The 19,578-nt window shown below is 41.5% G+C and overlaps 1 protein-coding gene across 1 annotated transcript; it reads right to left on the bottom strand.

Moving 5' to 3' along the window:
- Positions 1–3,243: 3,243 nt before the first annotated feature.
- LOC145394719 (uncharacterized) lies at positions 3,244–12,596 on the bottom strand. Its single transcript, XM_080268500.1, has 6 exons — positions 11,624–12,596; positions 8,297–8,436; positions 7,994–8,128; positions 7,570–7,770; positions 6,750–6,846; positions 3,244–4,423 (listed from the first exon to the last, which is right to left on the bottom strand). The coding sequence occupies exons 1-6, from the start codon at positions 12,423–12,425 to the stop codon at positions 4,341–4,343; spliced, it is 1,458 nt and encodes a 485-aa protein (XP_080124626.1). The 5' UTR covers positions 12,426–12,596; the 3' UTR covers positions 3,244–4,340.
- Between the last annotated feature and the right edge of the window lie 6,982 nt (positions 12,597–19,578).

Genomic DNA, 19,578 nt, shown 5'->3' with positions numbered 1-19,578 from the left:
CACTAATACCCTTACTAATAATATATAAGCGAGGTGCTACTAATAGTGATGATGATGATGTATAAAAGACAGTAACTGTTTCCACCTTGAAGAATAAACAACAGTAGAACACCATGGTTTTGACACATGCCCTTGATAATACTGTAGCTGATGCAGGAAAAGGGCTACATACTGGTGCCATATATACTCCATGATCAAATGAGCAACAGCAAGAAGGACACCACTGTTTACCTCACCCTATTGGTCAATCATCATGGGTACACAATATATGAGAGAGATGAGGTAACAGGACAAACAGTTTGTAAGATGCAAGCTATTTCATCCACTGGGACCATCATTCTAGCTTACACAGATAGCTGCCCTCATTTTTTAAACAGGTACACCATGAAATACTATCTCATATTATCTACAAGTCAAATTATTGCTAGTAGGTTTGGATGCCTGCCATTCACTCATTCAACGTAGTGCTGGCTGAGGATAGCCTTCAGCAAATACAAACAAGTATTTCCATAATGAACATCCACTTTATTCCTCATCATCTATCCAACAGTAGCAAGGCTATAACTGTGGCTACACATTATAAAACTGAGTTACGTAATACAGTACAAAATTACCCTCAAAATGTTCAATCAGCACTTCCCTGCCATCCCATTAACATCCTCCTCAACAACTCCTGTTGCTGATCAAACTGTATGCTAATTTTTGTGTAGTCTAGTCAGCTTCATAATTATCAAAGCAGAATCATGCTTAATATAATTCACCAATGAACCACACTAAATCTCCACTGATCAATAAACAAACACACACACGAGTACACACAAAATCATTACATGTGCACTGGTCATCAACAACACCTTTCCCACTCCAGTAAGAGCACCACTCATCTGTTGGGCTGATGTGCATCACCAAAAATCTCCAAGTTCTCATGTAAAAATAAGGGCAATACAATCACCTTTCACATTTTGTCTGAAACTAACATAATTCAGTAAAGGTAAAGTACAATCTTTCAAATCCGAATTTCCAAAGCCCTCCACCTTCCCTAATATTTTTCCATGCAAAATGGTGAATGATGATATTTCTCACATAATCAATGCATACATGAAGATAGTGCTGTATTTATTTGTGGACAAGCACAACAACAGATGATATAACACTAACACAAAGGACAGTCCTTCATTGTATTTACTGTTCATGATACTGTAGGCTATTCTTCACGTGATATTCTCATATTTGTCATTATAAGTCTACTTTCTGAAATACTCCATTATCCAAACAGCCTCTGGAACCAAGGATTTTGGATCTGAAAGTCTGTACTGCAGTACAGATAAAAATGAGTTCTACCGTAATAATAATGGTCAAAATAATCGGTAGCATATTGAGTACTTTAACCCCTCCAGCCTGAGGACATACTGGTACTTTTTATTTTCCTGACAGACTTTTTCTTCTTTACTGCAAGGAAGAAGGAACCAAAGGCTAGAAGTCCACAATGGTTATTCTCTCTCCAAGAAAACTATCTACTGTATATACTATATATAAGAATGCCAAATTCAAGATTGAAGTTAGATGATTTTATTCAACTAATATGAGATCCAAACAGGTGGGGGGGATGAATGACACACATTTGTGTTTACGAGTACTATTTTGGTCGATAGGTGTACTGTACTATACTTAATATCACCATGGACAGATCCATGGGTATTGCCCATGCTGCCTGGGCAACACCACTGGTTTATCACGTTAAGGTAGAATCCAGTACTGTGCATCTTTTACTGATTATTATGTTTATTATTATTATTCTATCTATCTATTCCCAGACGCCTCAATCTCGCAAGGGGTTTATTATTATTATTATAATTTTTTTTTATCTATCTATCTATTGCCAGACGCCTCAATCCCGTTTGGGGTGGCCACAAACAAATCGCCTCCAAGTCGCCCTGTCCACCGCCATTTCACTGCCCTGCTCCCAACTCACACCCCCCTCTCTCATATACCTCTCCACCCCATCCCTCCATCTCATCCTCGGCCTCCCCCTCCCTCTTATTATGTTTATTTCTCCCACACACACTATCCTTGCTGATAAAATTGGTGCCTTAGAGTAAGGGGATCTTGAACCCTCATCACTTTGGAAAATGATATGGGCAAACCTCAAAGATATTGCTGGATCCACCCCTGATCACCATCACTACAAGAGGCCTCCAGTAACCAAAACATGATTCAAATAGTCCTGTGACTGAGACAAAAATGGACATCATCAAAGTGAAGGGATTACTGAATGAGATCAGATGAAAGCTTGAATAAAATCATCTGATGGTAATAATAATACTGTAATGAAGTCACCAGGCTGATGGGGTTAAGAGTAAATGTACAGTGAAGCTTCATACACCTGTACTACACATCCGGGGTGGGATTCTCAACTGTACTATATTTACAATGATTTCCCTGTTGTAACTATTTTTTTTTTTTTTTTTTTAAGGCTGCATGAGAGTAGAATCTTTACCTGTCCTTCATATTTTTTCCCTGTCGTGATTTTTTTTTTTTTTTTAATAGATTGGACAATAGCAGAATCTTTCCTGTCATTTGTTCTTTTGTCAGAAACAATTCCTGGTTATGAGAGGAAAATTGTCATAGCTGCCATCTCTTTTGGCAGAAGAACAAAGGAAGGAGGGTGTAGAAATCTGTCATGTCCCCAATTCTTCCTGCAAAAACGAATGTAACTTACAACATGGAAATGGCCATAAATCTTCGTGAATCTCATTCCTACTTCCTTAACTCACCAGTAACTGCAAGTTTCAGAATTAGTTTATTCTCTGTATGAGAACTACAACTCAGATTGAAACTCAACTGAATTGTATTAAATCATTTCTGGCACTGCAGTATATAAATTACACATTACTGTACCTAATGATTTGATGAGTTTGGTGCTCTACTGCCTGCCTTTTTCCTGATACAGCATTAATATTACACGGTCACTTGTAAAACATCGGAACAGTGGAGGAGAAACCTGATCACTGACACACAGTACAGTAGTGAAATATACAAGTCTGAACATATCATGAGATTGCACTGGGATGCGATGCTTACTAAATAATATGCGATGATCTTACGCTTATGTTCTGTGGCTTCTGAAACAAAATAATAACAATAATAATACTTTGCAAATATTGTACACCCAGAAAGCACAAAAGAATACTGCACAGATGAACAACTCTTCATCAAGGTTAAAAAAAAAAAAAAAAAAAAAAAAAAAAAAAAAACTTTATAGTAATATGGTGCTGTCCGAGAGAGGGAAATGTCAACTCCCTCAAGCTAACAAGATAAAGACTATGCCATGTTCAGAGATATTATCTATGAAACAGACAAAGCAACAGATATCAATATACTGTACAGCAGTCATCCTACCAATCCACTGGGCCCAAACGAGTTCCACCAAGACCAAACTATACAACTACCCTCGATCACAAACATCATATAATCACTATTAATTCAATCAAAGCAAGCAAATCAACACATCTACTAGGGTTGCCGACAGCCTTTCTATCCTACCCAGCATCCAGGCTGTGGAAGGAACACACTGAATATAACAGTAAATACCATCTTCCTCCCACAGTATGCCTCACTCACACTGTATTTCTGATGCCATGCTTAAATTAATACAACACATTCTCAATGCCATACCCAACTTCTACCAAAGAAACCACACAATAAATACCACTACAGTATACATTACAGTGCAGCCCATCACTTTGGCAGATGCTAATGTTTCTTTTTTTTTCTTTATTCTATTTCTTTATTGTTTTTAATACTTACTGTAGCTTTTAACTGCCATAAATGCAAACATGCAACTGAATGATCTCAGTGCATATTTTTTTTGGATGATGGGGCATGTGTTCACTTACTGTGTGACTTCTGTTAATGGTCCATTTGGTATTTGGTACCACAGGTTTGGTCCACACTAGTAGCTATATTTAACAACATTGTACACTGGCTGTAAGCCAGTACAGTAAACCACTGACTTCTACTCTGGCCGTCATTCAACAAAAAATACCCAATCACCAATCCATCAATGATAGTCATGATTCATTTTATAGGTCATGAATCTTAAAAATAGTTTTACATGCATAGTCCAACCAGATTCCTTGTTAAATTACAGTCATAAGAATATTAAAATCACAAGCAATGTTGCATAAAACTCAACTGCAACAGTGTCTAAAACTGGCTGGTAATGAAAATGAATACGTGGGAGAGTTGCATCTATGAGGATGGTCGTGGTCACATCTAACCGAGTGAAAGCTTGCCTTGGGTCCTGCCAACACAGGGGGAGGACACGGGGGTACATCAGTTTACTCTGTACTCATGGTTGCCAGGAACTTGCAGCCACGGTCAGCAAGCGCTCTCAAGATGTTGGCAATGTTCTGGCAGTCATCTGCAAGGTGCAAATCTTGTAAATCATTGCTACAAGTCATCTTTTCTTGAACACTTCTTTTTAAGCTCTCACTAAAACATCATCATCATCATCCAGACTTACTTTCCCATTCCAAGGTGGGGTAAGGAAGGGTCCAGAGAGTCAGAAAAAACTGACAGAATGAACTATAGTACTAAGCAAAGCCTCCCCAACTGAATGAGCCACATGCCCATTAACTCACCATTCAAGCCCCTGGAATCCTGGCTCCACCTCAGAACAGGGAGACCCCTATCACTTTACTCCAGCTAAGACCTGGGTGCATGGAGGTGGCTGCGTGTATTAATACTGTCATCATTTACCTTTTCAATTCACTGGTGTGTTTTTTAGTCAATTTTTGCTACCAAATACTCAATTATACTCTTATTATGAGAGTTCATACCAGTCAAAGGGATTAATGAAGGCTATATCTAACCCCTCTTACTAAAGAAAAAATCTTAAACTGAACAAGATTACCTGACTGTATCAGAAACTTCACAAACGGCATCCCCCAAGGATCTGTTTTGTCCCCTACACTCTTTAATCTATACATGCACGACGTACCCACACCCCACACACCACAGATACATATAGCTTCCTATGCAGAAGATATAACACTTTTACATGTACACACAAAAATGCGAACACAGCTGCACACATCATTCAACCTTACCTCAACACACTACACGAATGGTTCACCACAAACAGGCTCAAAATAGCCCCAGCCAAATCTACAGTGACTCTTCTCACAAATTGGACAGCAGAACACAGACACATCCCACACCTCACCATAAACAACACTCCACTACCGCACACACACACACACAAAATCCTTGGCGTAACATACAATACATCAATGTCATTTAAACAACACATCACAAACATTAAAAATAAAATAACACCAAGACTCAATGCTTTGAGGTCTCTTGCCCATACAACATTCGGACACAACAAAGAAACCACCGCCACAGTATACAAACAATACATATGTCCAGTGATGAATTATGCAAGCCCTGCCTGGGCTTCTAACCTCACCAAAACACACTACAACACTCTACAGACCATACGGAACAAGGCCCTAAAAATAATCAAAGGCTGCACAGCTACTACACCCACAGACCACCTACATCAAGAAACCAAAGTCCTCAAAGTCAAGGATCACCTAGACATGAGAGGCACCCAGTTTCTTGCTGCAGCCTCCACAAACCCACAACATCCACTACAGTACATGGCAGCACATCCACCCACACCAAGGAACATCAAAACAACACCCAGCACACGATACCATACACAAATACTGTCATCTCTCCCCCCTCGCCCACCTCAGACCAGCTTCCAGAAGCATATCCACACTCAGATCACTCGCCGCTCCATTCAGTCACTTAAAGACAATACACAGCTGCATGCACGGCCTCCTGACATCCACCCTTCTGAATCCTATCTTCCTCGTGAGGACAGGGTCCACCTGGCCAGGCTGAGATGTGGGCACCATCCAGCCCTCTTAAGCTACCAGAAGAGGCTGGATGACTCCATCGCTGATGCCTGTCCAGGATGCAACACAGCACCCCATACTATTAAGCACATTATGGAAGACTGCATTGCACACAATCACCTACACCAACAACACAACATACAGTCTTTGAGAGCTCTGTGGGAAAGCCCGGTCTCGGCCATGGCCTTCCTAAGGGACTCGGGGCTGTTCGGCCAGACTGCCTAGGGAACAACTACTACTACTACTACCTGACTGTACGGAAAAAAGCTAATGTGGGGACTGAGTCAATGAAGTAATCAGTCACAAGTTCATCTCCATACCTAAGGCTTTTAAGTCTGTGATACAAGGCCACAGAATCATCCTGGTTACCCCAATTACCTCCCTCATGTGCTACCCTTGGCATTTATTTTACTGGTACCTACCAACCCACACATTATTATGATGATAAAGGTATTAGAACATATCTATTTCAATATTTAACTTTTTTTTTTTTTTTCTAACATAAAACTGGATGGGCACCTGACTTGAGTGATGTCACCTGCTCACACCAGGATTCAAACCTTGGAACTAACAGGTCAGCAGCTTTATGGCCAGCAGCACTAAGCACTCAGCCACCACTGCCTAGTTATGGGAACCACCATGAGGTAACGTAAGTTAAGATAAGGTAAGGTAAGGTAAAGTAAAGGAAGGTCATGCCAAGTAAGGTAAGGTAAAGGAATGTAAGATTAGGCCAGGTCAGATCACCAGATAAGGTAAAGGAAGGTAAGACCAGGTCAGGTCAAGTTGTCAGATATGATGTGAGACAAGGATATAACTTACCTAATCCACTGTGGTGTTTTCCCTCATGAGGAAGGCCCAGACTGTGTATCATGGCCATCATACTTCTGTTGTACTGCCCCGTCAGCACTGCATAGGCCTGCAAACAACAAAATCACACAATAGGAAAAGAAACTCTTCAATATGGACTAGAACATCATCTTCTCCCTACTCCCATTCATCCACTGATTGTTATTGGACTAGGATTCAGATCATCATAACCATCATCCTCTCCCTACCCCCATCCACCCTTTGCTCACATATAAAGGTTCAAACATGCTTGCATACATTGGCCATGGTCATCTAATGACGGTTCTTTACTCCGCGCAATTCCTTGCAACCTCTCTATTCAGTATCTTAATGTTGAGACCACATTCTATGACCTCATAGCAACCTCTCTATTCAGTCCCTTAGTGTTAAGATCACATTCTATGATCTGATAGCAACCTCTCTATCCAGTCCCTTAATGTTGAGATTACATTCTATGACCTCATCCCATGTCTTTATCAGTTTGCCACTCGCAACTCTATCCTCAACAATCTCACCTCTCACCCTCTGCACCCAGTTTGTCCAAACCATCTCAATCTGCTTCTTCTCATCACAGCACTGACACATTCAAGTCTTAACCTTCCTCTCACTTTCTTCATTCACAGTCCTAATCCCCTATCCTTTCATCATCCAACCCAGCATTGTTCCATAAGGATCATCCAGGGATAGGCTACTCAGTCCTGACATTAAAGGTGAGTGTGACCCATTCCTTTCAAGAAGCACCTTAACAGACCACTGGGCATCTCAATTACATCAGTATAAACCCAGCTCTAACCTTCTTGATGTTATGCCACTTCTTGCAGTATGATGGCACCTGCAGATCTGAGGTTTCGCACTGTGAAGGTAACATGGTCTTCAGGTCCCAGTCACCACACGTTACAAACAGGAATTTCTTATCCAGACCCACCTCCTCCTGCATCCACTTATCAAAGACTGTGAACACCTCAGGAAATGGCTCAGCGTTATCCACATCTTCCTGCAGGAAAACAGTACAAGCTAAATTAACTCTTTAAGAATCTGGAAATTTCTGCAGACTTAACAGCAAGAAAGAATGGTAAAAAAGGTTACCTCTGTGCGGGACTTATCACAGTCATTGGGTACAAGATTTTCACCAATATCTTCTACGAACCAGTAAATAAGGTAACATACCATACAAAACTCAGCAAGACACAGACAGTATAATATACTCAGTGCAGTACCTGTGTGATAGGGAGGAGCCGAGTGCAGAACTTTGTGAGTGTGGGGTGTTTAATTGGCCTCACAAAGTGGTGGAATGTGGCTTCTACATCATAGGTCTCAGCATTCACCTTCAGCACAGGAAACTCTAAGATCTCCTGTAACACAAAACAATATAATAAATATCTCATCTAAAAACACAAAAAGATTCAAAAGGATACCAGAAGCAAAACTAACACATGATTCAACAGGCTAACAAATCTAACAGGATTTAAAAGGCTAACAATTCTAACACTGGATTCAAAAGGTTAACGAAGGCAGCACACCTGTGGGTTCATAGTCTTGCCTTCATCACATGTGGCTTCAAAATCCAAGACCAGGAAGTAATCAAAGTTCTGTGGGATTCTGGCCGTCTTGGGAGGCACGTTCACGGGCCGAGCATTGTATGGATGTCGTTGCCGCCCACCTGTCAACCACAAATGCATGGATCGGGACATTAATTTACAAACTAGCTTACAATTAATTCCCTCTTCTTGTGGCATTGATGTGGATGTGACTGAAAGTGTTAAGAGAAAACTTCTATGACAGTCAGGCCATATGGACAGGATGGAGAATGAGACTTAGGGTACTAGATGAGTGTACAAGAGCAAGGTGGAAGGGGAGGGTAAGAATGATATAGAGGGATGGAGTGGAGAGATATACAAGAGAGAAGTGTGTGAGACAAAGGGATGGCAGCCCAGCGGACGGGGCAAGTGGAGACAATTCATTTCGGGCCACCTCTTACAGGATCAACGTGTCTGGCAATAGACAGACAGATAGATTAAACAAATGCAGGATGATGTAAACCCTCGTTATGTCAAACTCAGTTCAAAACACCAAGGTCTTATTGTATTTGCTTTTACAGGAAGAAAATGGAAATAGGAGTGCAGAATCTTCCAGTGACTCGTTATTCATGCATAAAAATATCTTAAATATATGGTGAAAATTATCCTAGGTTATTTTGTGAATCCTGCCTGAACCACAGTAAGTCTAGGGATCCATCAAACAACCCTACTAAAATAAACCTGAACAATTATGGTCAAGTTTTGCTGCTCATTATAAAAAAAAAAAAAAAAAAAAAAAAAAAAAATATGGAAGCATTATGGCACTTTTTGGTACTGTACTACACACATTACTATATTTTGTTCTGCAGTACTGGTATATTCTCTGACAACTAGGGCACCAGGGATCGCACTACCAATTGCCACAGTTGCAATCTGCGATAAAAAGTACAGTAATTCTAGGTGACAGTTTTCAGAGTTTTTAATCTGTTTAAGTGTAAAAAATTAAATGATAAATAATAATGTGGAACTGAATACAGGCATACCCCAGTTTAATGATTTAATTGGTTAGGTAAAACCCCATTGTTAGGCAGGGTATTGTACATCAGGGTACTTTTAACATGTACCTGTATTTCAATGTGGACCGTTTCCTAGCCTTGGGTTTCCCCCCCAAACCATGTCCAAAACCCACCCAGATGAGCCCAAAAACAGGTTTAAAGGCAATCAAAATGGCCTACCAGCTGTCAAGGAAGCTAACCTAAGCCTAACACCTGTAAATAACTCACCTAAACCAACAAATATAAACTGAATATCATCAAATATAAGTTTGGAAAAAAATCAAGCTTAGTAAACTGTACCCCAAAATGACAATGTTCACCCTACCTGTGGCTACAACAATTAACTGAAGTCTAAAAGTAGTTCATAAATCAACCTAAACACACAATTTTAGTCTAAAGCATCACCAAAATCGGTAAGAAAAATAAAAAACAATTGTTAAACCGGGGTTTGGCCATCGTTAGGAGGGGTATGGTGCAATTTCTACCCCCATCGTTATGCTGGGGTATCGAATCTATGGGTATCGTATATCGAGGTATTACTGTACCTGTACTTTGTTCTGACATGAAAAGTAAAGACTATGTATCTATACATGAATCTTTGTTCTTCATTTTAGATTTTTGTGATGGAGGTTAGGTTGAGCTAAACCTGAAAGCAGAAAATGATATTGTATATGGTAATGCAATATGATACAAAATGAAAACAAGAATTGAAAATAAAATACATAGATGTTATTTTTCAAATACCTGTATACCGGTTATTAAATGACTACTGCATGTTGTTATGCAGAATAGCTGGAAATAAAAAAAACATCTTTGTTGCATGGCTATGGAATCTTTTGATAAAATTGGCTACACTTTTTCTGAGGCCAGGGCTAACCCTGGAGTACGATACAGTACTCTCCCTATTACTTTCAAGCATATCCAGGACCATATCAACATCACACTGCTCCTAAATTTCCTGAAGTGTGTGTGTGTCTCAATACATAACTACAAACGCACCTCTTAGATAACTAATTTCCACCCCTCACTCTCTCAGCTTGTGTCCTGCCTGCAAAATAAGCTTCACTTCCACACATTAGTGTTGGTGAGCAGCTGACACTATCACTGTATCTAACCTGTTATTAACCACAGTATTAACAAAAATAGTGTGTGTGTGTATGTATATATATAGCCTATATATATTATATAGTTTTCTGAAGGAAAGATTTTTGAAATCTCTAAGATGTCAAGCACTGAACTTGTACTTCATTCATCTGCATAAAATCATCTGGTGATAACTAAGATAGTGGTAGGTGGTGGCGACCATCATCCACTCACTTGATGTAGTGCTGCCTACTTCTTCCTTAGCCTTTATCATTCTTTTTCTGTGCCTGCCCTCCTCTCTTCCTATTTGTCCCATCTTTCCCGTCACTTCTTATTGTTTTTGCTTCCTTTACATGTGGCTTTACATTGAGTAACAAGTCAAATGGTTTCCTGTACGCCAAGAAACCATTTACAAAGCTGGGTGGTAACCATATAACCAAACCATATGTGCTCCCTAGGTGTCAACAAGTGGGTTGGTGGAGGGTTAGTGCCCCTCCCCGTAAAACAAATAACTCAAAGTCAAATGGCAACCCATTACGGGATTATGGTATCTGGCAATAGATAGATAGATAGATAACCCAGATACCTGTATACCTAACAAGGCCTCGCCCACAAGAGTTAATACTGATAAGTTCTATTAATTTAAAGAGTTTAGATTTCCCTTTGCTGAATAAAATCATTTAGTGCATGCCATTATAAACAACTGTACCTAAGTACATCACATCCTTTACATCAGAGCTATTCAACTACCGGTAATCTAGAAACAGAGATAAATTATGAAACTCAGACTAACAAAAGGGCCATATGGTACCGTACATTATTTTACCTCTAGTTTTTCCCTCTGTCTAAACACTTCTACACTGAAAGAAATGAGAAATTCATACCTGGTAGCCTATATTATTTGCATTTATATTTTCCACTAAATGCATAAATACAGTTTAAAGAAAAATACAAAACTTGCTTTATGCTTGTTTATTTGTTTACTTTCATTCTTCTGAGTTGGTCAAAGGGCCAAACAAAAACGACTCAAGGGCTGGATTTGGCCCGTGGGCCGCCAGTTGAATAACCCTGCTCTACATGATTAATACTAATAATTCTTTACTGAAAAAAAAAAAAAAAATCCTCATAAACAGGAAACTGAGTACTGTGTAGTACAGTACTAATTTCCTTTAAGCTTATCCTATTTCATTACCCAACTCTTCACAATTGGTGGTGTCATGGTCAGCAGAGTCAGAGGAACCCTTATCCCCCTGCCCGCCAGGCCCCACCCTGGATCGGAAGCTCCTCATCGTCCTCGCATTCATGTGACACTTGCTGGTGATGTGGCCGATGCGCCCACACCGCTCACAGCTCACCATCTTGTGTGGGCAGTCCTGTTTGATGTGTCCTGGCTCCCCACACTTGTAACACACCTTCTCATGTGTCATCCAGGGCCCCTTCTTCAGTGCCATCTTGACCCCGGGCACACCCCCTGGTCGTGAACCCATCGGGTGCTTTTCCATGGAAGAGACAATCACCATTGCTGAATCAAGAGTCAGCGTCCTCTCACACAGAAGTCTCTTTTGTATGTCCTTATCACTCACACCACACACCAACTTATCCCTCAGTGCCTCATCCAAAAAGGCACCAAAGTTACAGTACTGTGCAAACTTTCTAAGTGTGGCCACATACTCTGCTATTGATTCACCAGGCTTCTGGTTGCGCTGGTAGAACCTGTATCTCTCCGCCACCTCCACTGGCTCGGGTACCTTCAGCATCTCCACCAACTCACTATAGGACTTCCTGCTGGGCTTCTCTGGCGCTGTCGAGTCCCGGAGAACATTGTAGTGTTTGGGACCGATTAGGCTCAACAATATGGCCGTCCTCTTCTCTTCTTGGACCTCGCTGGCTTCGAAGTACAACTCCAACCTCTCTAGATATGACACCAGAGGCTCCACATTCTCGTCAAACTGGCCCATAGGGCAGGCCAAGGCACCCGCGGCACCACCCGACATGTTAGTTGTGCTCACTTCACCACCTCTTTAACCTCCACGTAATTTCACTGAGACTAGACAGTGCGTCGGGCTCTTTCAGGCTTTAATCGGTCGGACAAACATACTTCACTGGCAGTATTATATAAACGACAACGAAAATATGTAGCAACGGCCCACCCTCCGACTAGCCGCTCCGCCGCCAAGTGTTCATGAGTTAGATTAGATTACAATTCAACTCCGAGAACTACCACACACAGAGTCGACACGAACCTTTATATGAATTCCTGTACACCGCCCCAGAACATTTCTTCCTTAGATAAGATAAGGAGCGACGCATCATGACGACCGTCCCGATGCCAAGGCTCATAACCCTCACACTGATGGTCGATCTTGGCCACAGTTTGTTGTTATTTAGTTATATCTGGATCATGACGTGACGAGAGATAACTGTGATCACTCACTTTGTGATAAAAACTATGTTGTATGAGTGGATACTTCCCAGGGTATTAGTTTCCCCTGGATTGATGTCTAGATAGAGTGCACATGAATAATTATTCTAATTTCATGATCGATATAGAATAACTTATTAACTTCGCTGTTGTAAAGTATAAATACCTTGTAACAGACCATCATTAAACTACCTGTAATGGTGTGCTACGTCAACGTGTTATCCTCTTAGTTACGAATCTTGCATTCGGCGTCCGGGCAATGCCCACGCACTCTTCCCCCATCCGGCGTCTTCTTATCTCCATCCAGTATCGATGTTTATCAGACTTACCTGGACATTCTTCGAAAAGATTGACCCACATTTTCAAACTGTGCAAAACTGAATGAGTGTCTGGGAAGTAAGCGAATGAGTGGGGAACACGTGGGTGAGTGAGTGGAGAGAGTGCATGACGGGACTGAGTGAGGGAGTGAGCAAGGGAAGGAGTGAGGTGAGCGGGCAGTGTGTGATTGAGAGGGAGTGAATGAGCCAGCGGGGAGCAACTACTGTAAATGATAAGTGAAAGAGTGATTGAGTGAGTGGGGATTAGGTAAGAAATTTGACAGTATGTGAAAGGTAAGAGCAATTGAATGGGACATGAATGGCTAAGTGAGAGGTCAAGATTTTCGTCCTTTTGAAGTTTATTTCACGTGACTTACTGGCTCAAGAGATAGTGCCATGGCTCTACGTCCTTTCCATTAATAGTTCTTAGTGACTAGCATCATATTCTATGTTAACAGCATTCAAGACTGAGAGGTGGCAATTTTTAAGCTAAGTTAAAGTGAAAAGCGTGCAGTGATGTCAGAGAAGGAATGAAAGAGAGGGGAGAATGAGTGACTGAGAGGGGTCACACCTGAGAACAAGGTGGAAAAAATGGCCAAAAGAAGACCTAGGATGACATGGGGTGGGGTCCTGCTTAGCGACTTACAGGATTAGTTTGAAAAGGAAAACCGTGGCACAATGACAGCTGCGATAGTCTGGTTCATGATATTTAAACTTACACACACACACACACACACACACACACACACACACACAGCCACCCACCCATCCATTCATCTACCAACCCACACACCTCACCACCCCCACACAACCCCGCACCCCCCACACACACACACTCCACCACCCCCACATACCCTGCACCCCCCTCACACACACCACCACCCCCACACGACCCCGCACCCCCCACACACATATTCCACCACCCCCACACAACCCCGCACCCCCACACAAACTCCCCACCACCCCCAAACAACCCCGCACTCCCCCACACACACCCCACCACCCCCACATAACCCCGCACCCCCATCCCACACACACACACACACACACACACACACACCACCGCCCCCCCCACATACACTCCACCACCCCCATATAACCCAGCACCCCACCCCACACGCACACCCCACCACCCCCATACAACCCCGCACCCCCCCACACACTCCCCACCACCCCCACATAACCCCACACCCCAACCCTACACACACACACACACACACACACACACCACCACCATCCCAGCACAACCCCGCACCCCCCACACACACACCACCACACACACACAAACAACCCCGCACCCCCCACACACACACACCACCACACACACACAAACAACCCCGCACCCCCCACACACACCCCACCAACCCCACATAACCCCGCACCCCCCACACACACCCCACCACGCCCACATAACCCCGCACCCCCACCCTACACACACACCCCACCACTCCCACATAACCCCGCACCCCAACCCTACACATACCCCACCATCCCCACAGCAGATGCACTTGCAAAAGGAAGAAATAGAAAAACTAGGAAGGGAGGCCAATAAGAAAGACACAACCATCAGTGAACTAACCGTGGAATTGAGTACACTTAGGAAGAAAATTAGTGAAATGGCAAGTACAGTAGTCAATCACGAGAGTGTTATGGAAGAGTTCAAAAATGACACAGAGACAATTAGGCAAGTTAGAAGTCTTATTGACCAGAGCAGTGATATTGAGGAGAAGATAACACAAGTAAATGAAGCTGTGCAAAGCTACAAAAATGATGTAGAAACCACGTATGCAGAAATGGTGAAAGTAAAGAAAGACTTAGAAACAAGGGTGGAGGAAAAAAGCATTAAAAAGGAGGTGAAAAGAATAATCCAAAACAATCCAAAGTTAGTCAGAGATTCAGTAGAGATAAACAAATCAATAGTAATCACTGGTATAGAAGAGGATGAAGTTAAAAACAAGATCACAAGAGACAAAAAGGAGATGGCAAATGTAATGAGCTTACTGAAAGAAGTATCAGAGGAAATCTGTAGTAAAGACATAGAGGAACACAAAAGGTTAGGGAAATACGAGAAAAGCAAGACAAGACCTCTAAAAGTGACTTTCCAGAGTGTAAACACTGTGGAAGAGATACTAAAAAATGCAAAGAATCTTAAGGAAAAAGAGGAGTTCAAAAATGTATGGATAAAAAGATGCCTAACACAAGAGGAACTGGAATTACTGAAAGAGAAAAGGGAGGAAGCAAAAACAAAAAATGAGGGAAGATCAGAAGAGGACAAGAAGAAATTTTTTTTACAAAGTAATAGGATTGCAGGTACGAAAGTGGTACACAAACAGGATGGAAGAAAAAGGAGGAAGGTAGTAGAACCATGTCATGACAAGTATATAAACAAGATGATAAAGTTGATGTACTCAAATGTGGATGGAATGGTATCTAAATTACTAGAGATGAATGATTATGTCAGAGAAAATGAACCACAAATAATATGCCTAACTGAAACAAAATTAATACCAAGGATATCAAATGACATACTAAACTTAGAGGAATTCAATATATGGAGAAGAGACAGATATTTAAAAAAAGGAGGAGGAATTATAATATTAACTAAGAAAAATCTAAAAGTCAAGGAAATAAAACTAGATATACCATCACAAGTAGAACTGATTGCAGTAGAGATCGACACATCTGAAGGTAAAGTAATTGTAGCCAATTTGTACATGCCACCAAGATCAAACACATGGGAAAGAGACGAATATGAGGACCTGGCAGAGAGTACAATTCAGAGTATAAGATCATTGCTACATAAAATGGAAGAGAAATCGGAAAGAATTATACTAACTAGGGACTTCAATACAAATATAAATTGGAATACTCTAGATATAAATAGCCAAGAAAGCTGTTGGGACCAAAAGCTCCTGGATCTCGTACAAGAGTTTTTCTTAACGCAACATGTGAGGGAAACCACCAGAAAAAGAGGACTTGATGTACCTTCAGTGCTAGATCTAATATTTACAAGGCAAGAAAATGATATTGACAGTTTAATATATCACCCTCCACTCGGCAAAAGCGACCATGCAGTACTAAATTATAACTTCAGGATAGCATATGACATAGTAAACAGCAATGATAGTTACAAAAAGAGCCTAAACTATAAAAAGGGAAATTATCAAGACCTAAAGAAGTATTTCTTAGAAGTTGATTGGGAAAATGAGCTTAGAGGACAAGATTTAAATGCTGTATATAAAAAAATTTGTGAATATTATGAAATAGGAGTCCAGAAGTACATCCCACAGCACAAAGAAGCAGATAAGAAAATACAGAAATGGTTCAATACAGAATGTAAAAAATCAAAAGAAAGAAGAGATTTGTTGTGGAATAGATACAGAAGACACAATAGTGGAAGGGCGTACAATAATTACAAACAGGCAAGAAACGACTATACAAGAATAAGGAGGGAAGCCCAAAAACAGTTTGAGGAGGATATAATAAATAAAAGTAGTGATCAACCAAAGCTGTTTTACAGCTATATCAGAAGCAAAACTAAAGTAAAAGATATAATACAATCCATTACGGACGAGGGAATCACTTATACACAAGAGAAAGATATTTGTGAAGCACTAAATAAGAATTTCCAATTAGTTTTTACAAAAGAAAAAAATTTTGAGAGGGACTATGTGGAACACGCATGTCCACACATACTACCAGATATACAAATAGCAGAAAAAGTAATACAGGAGGAGTTAAGTAGATTTGACAGAGGAAAAGCAAGTGGTCCTGATGAAATTTCATGTTGGGTATTACGAGAATGTGCAAAGGAGTTATGTAAACCATTATTTTTAATTTTCAAGAAATCCTTGAGTCAAGGTAAACTACCTGATATTTGGAAAAAAGCAAATATTGTCCCCTTATTCAAGAAAGGAAATAGACAAAATCCACTCAACTACCGACCAATATCACTGACCAGTGTTGTAAGCAAGGTATTAGAAAAACTTATAAGAAAAGCTTGGGTAAATCATCTAGAAGAACACAGTATGATAACAGAAAGACAGTTTGGTTTCAGAAAAGGAAAATCATGTGTTACTAATCTGTTGAGCTACTATGACAGAGTAACAAACACAATACAGGAAAGGGAAGGATGGGTGGACAGTATCTATTTAGATTTCAAGAAAGCTTTTGACACAGTACCACACCAAAGACTTTTATGGAAACTGTACCATCAAGGAGGAATTCGAGGCAAACTGTTTTGTTGGATGCAAGACTTTCTCATAAAAAGAGAAATGAGGACAGTACTAAGAGGAAACTACTCATCATGGAAAGAAGTGACTAGTGGAGTACCACAGGGTTCAGTGCTGGCACCAATCATGTTTTTAGTGTATATAAATGATATAAACAGTAACACTGGAAATGAGAGCTATCTAAATATGTTTGCAGATGATGCAAAAATACAAAGGAGAATTACTAACACAGACTCTTGTAAAGAGCTACAAGAAGAATTAAATAAACTTCATGAATGGAGTAGTACATGGCAAATGAAATTCAGTGTGGACAAGTGTCATGTAATCAAGTTTGGTAAAAGTAGAAAAAGACCTGATTGGGATTATAAGTTAGGAAATAAAACCCTATACACATCAGAAAGAGAGAAAGACCTAGGTGTGATTATCAATAACAGACTATCTCCGGCTGACCACATCAGCGAGAAGGTACGGAACATGTATATACTGCTTGCAAATATGAGAATAGCATTCACATACATAAATGAAGACATGCTAAGAAGGATAATAACATCATTCATTAGACCAACCCTGGAATATGCATCAGTAGTCTGGAGTCCTCATCTCAAAAAGCACATAGACAAGATTGAAAAAGTTCAAAGTGCCGCTACAAGATGGATACCAAGCTTAAGGGACCTAAGCTACGAAGAAAGACTAAATAAACTGAATCTACCAACACTACAGGAGAGAAGGAAAAGAGGTGACATGATAATGCTATATAAATGCATATCAGGAAAGGAGAAAATAGACATAAATGATTACTTAACATATGGAGAAGCATCAGCAAGAGGACACGCAAAAAACTGCATAAGAAGAGAGGTGATAAAGACGTAAGGAAATTCAGTTTCCCAAACAGAGCAATTGATCAATGGAATGCACTACCGAATGAAATAGTGTGTGCCAAAACAATTCACAAATTTAAGGATATGTACGATAAATATGGTTTAAGACACGGGACAGTACGAGCTTGACTCATTCCTGTAAAGATACAACTAGGTAAGAACATAACCCAGCACCCCCACCCTACACACACACCCCACCACCCCCACATAACCCCGCACCCCCACCCCCACACACCACCACCCCCACATAACCCCACACTCTCATCCTACACACACACCCCACCACGCCCACATAACCCCGCACCCCCCACCCTACACACACACCCCACCACTCCCACATAACCCAGCACCCCCCACACACACACCCCACCACCCTCACACAACCCCATACCCCCCCACACACACCCCACCACCCCTACATAACCCCGCACCCCCACACCCCACCACCCCCACATAACCCCGCACCCTCATCACACACACACACACACACACACACACACACACACACACACACACACAGGAGGGGGTTTACACAAGCACAGGGCCAGAAGTGATGCGTGAACACTTGATGTCAACGTGCAGTGGCAATCAATGGAGAAGTTAACAAAATTACTTCAAACCAAACTAAATGATGGTATGGCTGTCTTTTTTTTTTTTTTTTTTAATTTTTCACACCATACCTCTCACTCGTCCTGGTCAGAGAGAGAGAGAGAGAGAGAGAGAGAGTGTTACTGACTCTTTGACCGTTTCGTGTCGGGGTCGATGGAGGGAGAAGGGGAGGTCACGCAAGGGAGGGAGAAAGAGAGGAACGGGGAGGGGAGGCGGGGAGAGAGGGGAAAGAAGGGATAGGAGGGAACGAAGAGGGATGGGTAGTGGGGGAGGGTGGGAAGGGAGATGGATGGGTAGCGGGGGAGGGAGGGAAGGGAGAGGAGTAGGGAAGTGGGGGAGGGAGGAAGAAGGGAGGGGGAAGGAAGGTAGAGAAGAGGATGGAAGGAGGATAGAGGAGGGGTGGAAGGATGCGGGGACGGGAGGTAGAAATGGGGAGAGAAGGGGAAGGAGGGAGACAGTGGGAGGGAGGGAGAGAAAAAGGGAGGGAATGTAAAGAAAGGTGATGGGAAGAGGGAGACATAAAAACTAACACGAGAGTGGACAGGACATGCAAGGAATGTAGCCTAATGAGAGAGAAAGAGAGAGAGAGGGGGAGGGAGAGAGGGAGGGAATGAGAGAGGAGAGGAGGGGAACGAAGGAAAAAAGGGAGGAAGATCGACAGGGAAGGGGGGAGGGAGGAAGGGAGACAT

This window comes from Coenobita brevimanus, chromosome 28 (genome assembly GCF_032717465.1).
Source record: "Coenobita brevimanus isolate Jiangsu-jjx chromosome 28, ASM3271746v2, whole genome shotgun sequence".
Taxonomy (NCBI): Eukaryota; Metazoa; Arthropoda; class Malacostraca; order Decapoda; family Coenobitidae; genus Coenobita; species Coenobita brevimanus.
The sequence above is the reverse complement of the archived record's forward strand: the minus strand, read 5'-3'. Positions and strand labels throughout refer to the sequence as shown.